The following is a 12650-nucleotide window of genomic DNA, read 5'->3' on the forward strand; positions in this document are numbered from 1 at the left end:
TAAGTGGTTGTACATGAGGGTGTAAGTGAGCCAAATCGGCTCGTGAGCCGGCTCGAGCTCGACTCAATAAGTGGTTCATGCGCCGAGCTCAATGAGCTAACTAGGCAAGCTCAAGCCAGCCCCGACTCGACTCGTAATATAGTTATACTCAAAAGTTATTAAATTTGAAGAATTTATATTTTAATTATTAAAAAGGGTTAAAATAAGACTTTGATAGTATGTAAAATTGTTTTTATTATTTATAGCATAAGTTTTTTATTTTATTTATTAATTTATTATAATATTATATTAATTTAATATTTTTTTCTCTAGCAAAAGGCCCAGAAATGCCCTGAAACGGAAACGAGGCACCAATTTTTTTTAATCCGTCTTTCAATCCCTTCTGCCGCCCCCGAAGAAAACGTTCCCGTGCTCTCCGGATTTTTCAACGTTGTTTAGATCTGTGAGTGAACGAAACCCTAGCCATGGCGAGACCGAAGTTGGTGTTCCTCTTCCCTCTTGTCGTGGCAACCCTATTTGTTTCTTCGGTTCTAACGAGCTCTGATGTGCCCTTCATGGTGGCGAACAAGAAGGTGAGCCAATCCCGGCTCAAGTCCGGCGCGGAGCAGTTAGTTGTTTCAATCGACATCTTCAACGAAGGATCCGTGTAGGCTTCCGGCGGAATATTTCCTGCCAGCGTTTATTTCTTATCCTGATTTGCACTTATTTCATTGATGTTGATTTATGTGGCAATTAATCAAGGATTCTTATATATATATTTGAATGTTTAATTCATCACTCAAGTTGGTCCTTCATGATTTCCTTGGAGATTTCCTTCTCCAGATACCTTCGGGTTTTAATGTGTCAGGGTTCATGAAAGTTGCCATTTCTTAAAGATAATTTATTGAGTTTCTTTTTGCATTCTTTTTAGTAATTTGTGACTTTTTCCTGTGATTATTTTTGGTGTTCTATCGTTGATTTCTTTTTTTGCGTTGATTCGGATTATTAGCTTAAAATAGCTTGAATGTTGTGATTCTACTTCCATGCTTTCAATTTTCAATAAGATGAATGGATAGTGAAGTTTAACTGGTGGACAGAAAGGGTCCGAGAAGTTGAAGGAGCTAAAAATTCAAAATTAAGTGGATGGAACGTGGAATGATGAGTTGTTTGAGAAATGAAGAGATTGTTTTTAAATTTGCATGTTATCATAATAATGAAAAAAAATCAGTTTTAAATGCCTACTCTCCTTGAACATGTGCTCCTTGCAAGTTTTGTTCAGTTAATATACATTCTTGTTTCTTATGGCGCCTCCGCCGATATTATTCTTACTTGAAGGGGCTGTTATGAATCAATAACAAGTTAGAAGTTTCAGCAGGGTCCAATTTGTACCAGGGTATGGTTAGTTTTGACATTTAGCAAAAAAGAAAAGAAGTTCAAAATATTTCTGGATTGTTTGTGATATTTTCCCCTGAATACATGAAACTTGAATTTTGATGATTGGAAGGTTGATCAAACAGCCTGCAATAATAATTAAGAAGTCATATTGACTGATTTTGTGCCTGGTCCATTTTGTATCTGAAGATTTGGTCGAATCCTATGCATGAGTTAATGTTTTCTGGTAAGATTGACTTTACAATTGGTTGATTTGCTTATCTTTCATTGTAGGAGGAGATGTGCTTAGGTGCTGCAGTACCAAATAAATTTATGTCTGTAAAACTTGAAAAAGTTGCATGATTACGACTACTAACAAATGTTTAGAGTGTTTAGGTTTTATGGAAAATTGTTGTGCTATGATTTATTTTAATATACTGACAAGTTTAAATTCTTGGACTCAAGAGGGTGGGTATAGGAGAAATGGTTTGATTGCCACTTTTATAAGCTAAGATATGTTGACACAGTTCTAGGGCTCTTAGAAGGTTTTTAGGAAAAAATTTAGATGGGTAGCAGTTTAGGAATAGTAAGAAAGTCAAAATATGGGTATCGACAGTGTTTGGAAGGTGATAAATGTCGTTCGACGGTTGCCTGGGCTGAAATCAGTAAAGAAAACCACAAAATGGTAATGTCCGGATGGTGAGGAGGTTCATCACATATTCTTGAACAAATAACAGACACGCCACTTGCAAAACGAGGATGACACAACACTCGTAGAAATCAGATAATACAATCTCCAAACATATAAAACCAAGCTAAAATTTCAAAGTAGCCATACTACAAGATATATAGAAGCTCCCTAATGTAAAATAACCTATGTAGAAATAGTGAAATAGAAAAAAAATCGACAGTTTTCCATTCGGGAATTTTGTGGGATTGCAAGATCCTACCTATTTTACGATTCCACATAATCCCTTGGAAGGGGAAAGCTCCTGCATTATTCTCCCTGACCAGGAGAGGCTTCTCTTTTTTTTTGTAGAAGGGCCTGGATCCCACTGTCAAATAATCTTTCTCATAAAACATTCAATGAGATTTTTAAAGCTATGATTTAGTACTTATGTGTGTCCACATGTCTGTGTCGGTGCTGTTTGACTGAATTGAAATTTAGTACCCAACTTACTCGATAGAGCTTTCCAAAATTAACACAAAAATTTTTCATCTTTATTTAAAGTAATGACTTGCTGGTCCTCCTTCATCAGTGACAACCTAGAGTTTGACTGTACATCCAAAAATCTTGAAATCTTCTTTTTTGGGGCTGCCTTGTGTCTAGTATCGATTCCACGAACTCATTGCCCTCTTGGACAATTTCATACTAATTCTATTGGTGCTTCGCTCAAGGCTTGCAAAAAATTAGTTAGTGATGCAACATCTTCAAATTCTGTATGAACGTTCATTATTTCAGATTGTTTTCAAGGCAATAGTACAAAGCACTTCCCATCTTTGGAGAAAGCATGTGTTCTCGTAACTGTAATTGTGTTTGTGCAATGATCATACTACCAAGGACGACTTAATAGGATGTGACAAACATCCATATGTACTACGTTACACCACACTTATTTCTGAAATTTGTCTCTAATAAAAAGCTCCACTAGGTATCTTTTATTAGCACTAATCTTATTCCCCTTCTTCAACTTAGTCAGAGAATATGACTTATAATGGTTCCAAGTAGTGAGGTTTAATTTATCAACTAGTTCTATAGATGGATATTTTCATAATTTCCTCTATCTATAATGCGGTTGCACACATTTCCGTTAATGGTGCAACAAATACGAAATATGTTATGGTAGAGCCACTTTGTTCTCTCATTTTCTCAGCTTGAAGGACTCGTTGGTTTACTATTATCTTTCCTTCGTTGGCTGGATGCCAACACTCCTCTTTTGTGTCATCACCTTTTTTAATATCTCATGTGTCATTGTCCATTTTTTAAACTGCTATTTGCGCAGTGAAAAATATCACCCTCCTACTTGGGAAATCATAGACAATATACCCAAAATTGTGGTACTTAAAGTCTTCCCGATTGTGGCCGATTTAGGAGTACATGTGATCTTCATTTTTTTTCCACTTTGACTTGATTTTTCCTAGGGTAAGGCCGACTTGGGTGCTTAAATGGGTGCACTTTTCCTGCCCGATCTTGGGGTTGAACTTTGCCTATAAGGTGTGGCGGTCAACTAGTGACGTTGTTGTTTCTCCACCTTCGAAACTAAGATTTGTACATCAAGTAGAGACTTATATGGTTGCAGCTGCACTGCATCATTGATAGAAGACCTCATGCCTCTAGTATATCTTACCATTGTGTGATTCTTTGATTTCACGAACTCACATTTCATTATAAGTTGATCAAATTCAACAGTATACTTTTCCATAGATAAACCATTAGCATAGGGTTGTAGTTATGGGTGACCTCATTGGGCTATCTCCTCTCAAATACAACAGGATTTTGCGGCAGTTGGATAATTTTTAATTGTATATCCTCCATAATATTCTCTTGAACATCTTATTAAGGGTTTTTTCTTGGAGGCATTGTTTCTCATTTTTCTAATTAAGGTTTTACTGAAAAGGAAATGTTGTTTCGAGTTAGGTTAGGTTTAGGGCTAGGTATATGATATGAGATTTTGTTTTCGTTTGTTTTGTTTGGTGGAGGGTATTAGGTTAGGTTGTGTGGAATTTTGGTTTGAGAGCAAAGGAAGACATCCCTAAAAATTTAGGGTTTATCAGGCTTTGACTCTATATGTCACCATTATAGGGCTCCTAGAAGGTGTTTTAGCAGAGAAGTGATTATGGAATATCAAGGAAGTGAAAATATGAGGTATCAACGACATTTGTAAAGAGATAGAGGGCATTTGACAGTTTTCCGAGCTAAAATCTGTGAAGAAAACAATGAAATTGAGCAGTACAAATGTCTAGGAGTTTACTGCCTTTTCCTGAACAAGTTACATACACTTTGCTTGCAGAAGGAAGATGATACAACACTTCTTAGGGCAGGAAACAGACAATCCAATCTCCAAACCACATAAATCAAGCTAAAAAAAAAAAGCCTCATAATACAACATATTTAAAAGTTCCTAGATAGATATAACCTACTTTGAATTAGAGAAATAGAAAAAAAAAAAACATTAGAAAAGAAAGAAATTAGGCTGAAATAGGTAACGCTGGGTGCAATAACCTTTCGCTATCGTGGGAATCCACAGTTTCTCGTTTGGGAATTATGCGGGATTTCAGAATCCCATCTATTCCACTATTTGGCGGAATTCTTACTCGAAGAATTTCTCACTACAATGCGGGATAAGATTTTATGTATCAATCTCCTTGGATCTTGGATTGATTGCAGTGAAGCACTCTATGTATCTTTTGTTATGAAGTGCTTGCGAATGATTTGAACTAGAAGGTATGAATTTTCCTGAGCTTTATATCATCATGGAGTATTAATGTATAATGAATACTGGTATGCCTATGAATTTTTTATACAAGTAGGCTGTTTATGCTATTGGCATCCTTAGACTTGGACCTAGTATTTCATGTGTAGTTTTACTAAGATTTAGTATTTATTTACATTTTTTCTGTTTAATTCAATGAAAACATTTTGCAAAGCATAAATTTAAACTTTGTAAACAAAATATATCTCTTGCTTCGAGTCATAACTGTTATACACAAAAATTGACATGTATCATCGTATGCACATGACGCTTATGCCATCTTCATTGTTTTAGAAGAAAGCAAAGTATATTTGAAATCGACCGGACTTCTTTTAGTACATTTTAAAAACATATTCACAATAGTAGATGAAAACCACCTGCCAGGACATCCTGTGATTGAGTGCTTTAGCGGCTGGAGCTGTATGATTAGAAGGGTCTCTTTTTGGACTCAAAAGCTTAGACCTCTTCAATCTAAATAACTTTTACCCTTACAAACATTTTATATTTTTTAAACATTCTTCTAATTGCATTCCTAGCTTGAAATCCTGTTCTCTGGACTTGGGATGACCGCAACATTCACTTCAATCTTGTCCATGTCCATGACTAGTTGATGACAAGTCCTAGTCGAAGTAGGGCTTGTGAAATTAGAATATCAGCTCCTTAGTCCTTATCCAACTTGAGAGAAAAATGGTGATATTGGGTTTGTATTTCTAAGCTTATAATCAGTTTTACAAGCACACATCAAAGTGGATCGTTTAACAATTCAAAGAACTGTAAAAAAAGAAGTTCAAGCACATCTGATACACTTCTGTTAAGATACATATACATACTGATGTACACTCTCATGTGTAGTTTTGGATGTTTTTGTGTGATACTAATGTGTGATATTGGCTTTTATATTTGCATTTGAAGCTAACAAGTAAAATTGAGTATAGAAAGGAAGATCAGCAAATGACTAGATATCACTGCTCAAGCTATGCAGCTGAAATTTATCAATAAAATAAGAAGAGGGATATGTTTAGATTAGCATGTTGTGGAGCTGGGAAGTAGGCGATGCAATGGAAGCTGGATAGCCATTTACAGTGTCTTTTTTGGCATGGAGTACAGCGAACAAGGTGATTGCAGAAATAAAAGAAAAGAATGAGATCAGACACACATAAATATACACATGAAAATTTTGCGCTTACAGGATTTAATGTTTAATATAAGAAGAAGAAGAGCAGTATGAGGTAATAGTTTGAGGATATGCGTACAACCTATGAAGAAACTTTAGGAAGTAAGGTGAAGCAGAAAATAGAGCAGCAGAAATTATAAAATGATGTCAAGGTGCATGAAAACAGAGAAGGTAGAGGAGTAGAAGAAGAATATCATAAGTTATGATTCATGAAATACTTTAGATGTGGCTCATGGTTGCACTAGACTGAATTGATAGGGCAATGATGCTAGCATTTCCACTAAAGCAAATATGTCTGTTAGTTGGGGCCTTGGGGTTCACCATCACATTATTGCAAAGCAGGAAGCAAAATCTGATTTAGTTGTCTTATTTTTCTCAGTTTCTTGGCAGGTTTGTCTTGATACTAAATAATTAACTAATAAAGTCATGCTGCAAAACTGACCAGTTTGGTCTTCCGCTAAACAATTCATGCTTGTTCTCCCACCTCTAGATTCACTCCGTGCTTCAATCTGCCCTTGTGGTCAGCCTTCTGTACAGAAAAGGGTAGGAAATTGGAAGCATTGTTTTCCAGCTCATTTAAAACACTGCTTATATTATTGATATAAAATATGGTGCCAAGGTTCTTGATCACGCTATTGGACATGGATGATACCTGTTAGACCCTTCCTGCATATGCATAATTGTCTCTTTTGAAAATTCAAATGTAATGGTGTAAGTTTATATCGGTTAGACCCCTCCTGCATATGCTTAATTGTTACTTTTGGAAATTCAAATGTGAAGTGTCATTAAGGAGTGAAGGAATGAGATATAGGCTTGAGTAGCTGGATGTATGGTTATGATGTGATAGCCAAAGAAAAAAAATAACATATTCAAGTATATCAGTAGATGGTATGATCATATTGGTAGAAGAAATGGTCCTTGGGGTATTAGAAGGGAAGCAGCTCTCGTTCATGAGCCTAAACCTAAAGTTGAGCAAGAGCCTAATTTTGAATCTAGGTCCTATCTAAATCAAAAATAGAAAACTAAATATATCTTTAATTTAACATTAAACAATTCATATTTCTTGAACTTAAGAATTTAATTGAAATTCCAATAGTGTAACTCTTGGTAAATTCTCCATTGAAGATATCTCTACATATGCTGATCAAAGTGATATTAATTTAATTTAATTTTTTCATTTCTTGTTTTATATTTTTATTAAAAAATGCCTTATCAATAATATCAAATTTCTGAAACATACAGAGGGATTCTTGATAGTTACTTTCTAGAAAATATAAGATCCATAACTCCATCTTTTTAATTGAATTCAATGATATTTAATTCATTGTAAATAATCAGTAAATATGGATTATTTTTTGTATTGTGATTAATTGTCCATATGATAGACCTTGTAAGTCAATTTTGGTATTTATCATTAAAAAAATTGTTGTAATCAAACGAATATAAAGTTTTAAATTTTTTTCTTTTGATAATTTTCTACTATTGGAATCAGTTTTAGTTTACGCATTGTTTCATGTGGCATTGCCCATTACTCATATTTATGACTTGCATGAAAATATTTACAAATATTTATTAACCATAATAATTATAAGTCTATTGAAGATTTCAATAAGATATATATGGAATTCAAACATGGTGATAAAACAATGGGACATTTAAATGCCGGAATGCTTCCTATGTGAACTCTTAACAAATCAATTGTTAAGAGAAAATTGACAATATAAAATCATGCCATGAATTGAGGCAAATTTACTAGGTTAAATTCTGAAAAATATGGTGCTAATTCATTAATCATTATCTTGTATTCTTCTTTATCTTCATCTCTTCCTTTGGATTTCACATTCAACATGTCATTTATATAATTCCTGGACATTCATGGTTGAAGTTATTATTGGTAATGAAATCTTACCCAATATTGAATGTTTATTCCCAAGGTAGGTTGCAAATTGGGAGGATAAATTTATTTGTGATGATTCTAGGATATCTCTTCTTGAACATTAACTATTATGCTTAGATATATTGGAATGGTATCAGTTTCTTAAAGCTTGAATTATTCCAAGCTTGACATTGATGCATATCCTAAGGTTCTCTGTTGTTACTGATCAACCATTGTTCACCATGCTAGCTTCATATGTCCTCTTCTTTCAATAATCTCTTACTTCTTACCGCTTTATTGGCTCTATACATGATTATGTCCTTTATTTTTTTGACTCTTCTATGATTCCTATATCCTGCTATCCTTTGTTGTCTGAATTGGAAAGCTCTCAAAAGAAGTTTTTAAAATCTTTTAGAAACTCTCTAAAAGATTTGTTGATAAACAATACAAAGTAGTGTAGCTAGAAGTTTCCCACGTATTTTGGGCATGAATGTGTGAAGGGATTTGGAGATCATATTTGTTGAAGTTTTGATTGTTTGGCTTTTTTATGGAGATTGCTGGTGGTTTTGATTTTTAGATCTCACCATAGCGATCAAAAAGGATGTTTCTACGAGGCCATAGACAATTAGATCATCAATTAGACATCATTCAAGTGACATCAAGGCCTCAAAACTTGGTTGATTGATTAAAATCTGGGCTACAATATGATAAGGTTGATTTTGAGAACTCGTTCAGATTAGTTTATCTTTTTATTTTTAATTTAGGAATAGGATGATTCTTATTGTTATTAACTTTTTGTTCAAACTTATCTATTTTATTCTTTTAGATAGGATTTTTTTTTTTGTCCAGTTTATTAAGTAGATTATATTTAATTCTTTGTCATAAATTTTTATTTTAGTCCAGCAACAGCCATAGTGCCCGGTACTGTAGGGCAGCTGCCTATTCAGTGTTGCTGCTGTTTCTATGCGCTAAGCCTTGGTACAGCTGGAATGCTCGAGCAGCTTCGGCATTGCCTTTGTAATATTCACAGGAATCTTGTTTTCTTGTGCTTTTGCTGTTCCTCTAAAACGAAAACATGAGAAACAGATTGCTGTTTGCAGCAATGCTTTAGAAAACAGCAAATTTGTAAATAGCAGAATGGAAGCAGAAAACAGCAACTGGTTGCTGTCAAAAGGAAAAAAAAAACAGTGAGACTGCTTGTTGTCCAGCAAAGCAAAACAGATTGACTGTTGTTTTGATCAATCCAAAAGAAAATGCAGCAGTTACCTTTCTGTCCTGTGGAAGAAGATTCATAAACAGAGAAGGAAAAATCATTTACAGCATGAGATAAGGCTTGAAGTACCTTTAATTGATTGGTACATTAATAAGAACTTAAAAAAAAAAAAAACATAAAACTTACTTTTTTTAAGCTACCAAGTTCGTATTGTGGGAATTAACAATAGTGTAGATATGTTGGCTATCTTGAAGGTGGAATTAGGCCTGCTCATGTATAGTGGTGATTGTTGCAACATGTTACTCTATCTCTGAAGCTAGCCAATTGGCAGGCAATTGGTTTTGCAAAAATGTATACTAAACTTTCTCGCCAGGATCCAGTAGGGTTGTCTAAGAACCCGCAGAAATTTAGCGCATTCATGGTTTTTTTTATATAATATATTCCAAATTAGACTACTAGGCAAATGTTCCACCAAATAATATATGATTGCACTCCAACATTTGGGAAGGCTTGAACCAATTTTAAAATTAACTTTGTATAGGAAAAAAATAGTATTTGATGGCTAATGTTGGTAACATAGATTTTCTTTCCTTCTAAAAACGTCAAACAATAGCTTATTTAATGCTATCATATTTTTGTAAATATGTTGGTAAAATGCTCATTTTCATCACATAAATTTTTCAAAAGCTAAATACAATCGAATCATAACAAAAGTTATATAGCTGCCTGTAAGTTAAAATTATGAATAAGCTGTACCAAAATATAGCTCAGTGAGAATTAAGTAGAAGGATTATTAGACATTTTCTAAATTAAATGGATCCATTAATTGGCTATGCATGCTAGTTTAATATTCTTTTTTCGGGAATCTGAAATGGTCATTATGTAAATTTAAATTATAACTGCAAGACTTTTTTGAAGTAGTGAATGATTCTATGTTAATCCTGCCTCTCGTTCTCATCTTCAAGTTGTGCATCTTTCTCGGTAACCTGACTTCTTACTTAACAACTTGACAGGACTGCCTATGATGTGAGCCTTGTTGATGATAGTTGGCCTGAAGATAAATTTGAGGTTGTATCTGGTAGCACTTCAAAGAATTGGGAACGGCTTGATGCGTAAGTCCTTTATTTTCGTCTCCATGCATATTTCTTCAGTCTCTCCTGTTTCATCTTATCAATTTAAAAAATAGAAGTGTCAAAATGATTCCCGACTCTTCGTAAAGAGTCATTTTAATCCTGGAGTTTATAAAAGTGTCAAGATAGTTCCTATACGCACTCTTTTAATAAGAGCTGAAATAGTCCGAAAAAAAAAAAAAAAAGAAGACAATTTTAGCCCCCGATTAAAAAACATCTGAGTATTAAATTGGCACTTCTATATACTCTGGACTAAAATAGCCCAAACGTAAATAGTCAGGCGACTATTTTGACATTTTACTCATTTAAAAAACTTAATTTTTCTGTCTTGCTTCGTTTATCATCAGAGGCGCGACTGCATCTCATTCATTTGTTTTGGAGTCCAAGGTAAAGGGCGCTTTCCAAGGTTCTCCTGCTGTTATCAAATTTCGTGTTCCAACAAAGGCTGCATTGCAGGTCTGTTTTCTATCATGTTGAAACTGTGCAGTGCGTCACGTGAATGGAATTCAACCAAGTCTCATCATAGCTTATTAATATCGTTATTATTCTTAAATAAACTAGCAATAAAGCAGAATTTAGTATGATCCAAAGAGGCTAAATGTAGCAATTATATAAATTTGATTATCCATCCATGCTATAAATGAAGCCGTGGGATGTGGAAAATGCGTGAATCAGCAGACAGCGGCTAAACATTCATTGCTATTCATCAATATTCTGAAACTGCTGAAATATGGGCATCATGGAGATCATCATGGCAATATCATTGACCTTATTCTAACTATTTGGTGCTTTTTTAATATAATTCCCATTTCTTTCATTCGTTCTCATGGAGTGATGTTTGATGTTTAAATGTTCTTCTCTATATATCATTTTAAACTTCTATTCAAGTTACCTTAGGCATCTCTCTCTCTCTCTCTCTCTCTCTCTCTCTCTCTCTCTCTGTTCCCTTTTCTTTTCTAACCTTCCAATGCTAATTTTATCTATAGTCTAATTTTTTGTGGATATCGTATAAAAATTGATAAATTTTTTGTAGATACACTCATGTTTCTACTTGGATTTTCTACTAGCTTTGCTATTTGTTATCAACTAAGTTTACATAAGTATCTGTTTTGATCAGTGTCACCCGGATATTCGTTAAGCTTTTGTCTTTTATTAGCCTAAGGGCAATTTATTTTTCATTATTATTAGGGTTTGGTATACATAGGTCCCAATAGGATTACGGTTGGGTATCCATGAGATTGTTTGTTGTGAGTTTTAGGTTTATGGTTTGGAAAAGACTTTGTACCTCTCGAATTGTCGGAATTGGGAGAGATCGCCTACCTCTTGAATTGTAGGTGCTTATCCTTGTATTCATATTGTTTTAAATTATTAAAGTAAAAATTTTTTTTTTGCCCTAAATTTTGTGGAATATCCTGCCATTTCTACGTCAAATCATATCAGTATCTTGGGGATCTAGATGCTCAGTCCCATAGTTATTGATAAGCTCTCTAATATATTGATTTTCCCTCTGGAAGGAATGTAAAATTTAGAAGTTCAGGGATTTTCTGAAACATTTCTTTCCTCCTTTTATTCATATGCTACAGGAGGCTTTCTCTACTCCCATTCAACCTCTTGATATTCTTGCTGACAAGCCTCAAGAGAAGAAGTTCGAATGGGTAAGCCTTTTCTCTACCCACCCTAATATGTCGATTTTCCTTTCCTACATTCAGTTTCAACCACTAACAAATAATTCTGTGTTTTTCACGATCCTCTTCTATCCGATGCCTTCTTCATCGGTGAATTCTTTTCAGTCAAAAGTAAGAGAAGAAAATCTCACTGAAATTTATTTCTATGAATATCACAGCAACTTGTCCATTATTCTTCTAACTGTGCTTTGAAATATGCAGAGGTTGTTGACGAAGTACGGCTCACAGGTTGCAGTATTGCTATTTGTGGGTCTATTTGTTTTTGTTCTCGTGAGCCCTTCAAAGTCCAGCGCTGCAAAGGGGGGCAAGAAAAAGCGTTAGCTGGTTATAATCTGCTTCTGTTGTCCTCATCTTTATTTATTTTGTCTGAAAATTTGGTTGTGGATTCTTGCTGCTGGAAGCTGAACAGTTTTAGTGCTTAATTAATAGGTTTTGTACGGTTCTATTAATGCATTTTTGGTTATGTAATCTTATCTGAGGAGCAGTATGTTTAGACAGAAATTCTGGATTTCCACAAATTGGAAAACTGATGAAATCATTCCCACTATATTTCTATATTCTTGCCTTTAGCAGATTTTGCTGAAGCTTCTTATAATTAAATCTGTGGTTTGTCGTCTTGTTTTCGGTCAATCAGGCATCCTTGATTTTGCCGTGTTCTTTAGTTTCAGTGAATGAGGCGTTCGCCCTGCTTTTTAATAATAATGATTTGAAACTGAGCGTTTTTGTTCATGTCAAATTGGAATACTGAT

General features: G+C 34.3%; 1 protein-coding gene across 1 annotated transcript; it reads left to right on the forward strand.

Annotated features, from left to right (window-relative positions):
* Positions 1 to 335: 335 nt before the first annotated feature.
* LOC110032889 (translocon-associated protein subunit beta) lies at positions 336 to 12344 on the forward strand. The gene is made up of 6 exons (XM_020736667.1): positions 336 to 646; positions 10100 to 10198; positions 10564 to 10672; positions 11800 to 11871; positions 12007 to 12012; positions 12103 to 12344. The coding sequence occupies exons 1-6, from the start codon at positions 465 to 467 to the stop codon at positions 12220 to 12222; spliced, it is 588 nt and encodes a 195-aa protein (XP_020592326.1). The 5' UTR covers positions 336 to 464; the 3' UTR covers positions 12223 to 12344.
* The last annotated feature ends 306 nt before the right edge of the window (positions 12345 to 12650 follow it).

The sequence above is a fragment of the Phalaenopsis equestris genome, unplaced genomic scaffold (genome assembly GCF_001263595.1).
Source record: "Phalaenopsis equestris unplaced genomic scaffold, ASM126359v1 Scaffold001048, whole genome shotgun sequence".
Lineage (NCBI taxonomy): Eukaryota > Viridiplantae > Streptophyta > Magnoliopsida > Asparagales > Orchidaceae > Phalaenopsis > Phalaenopsis equestris.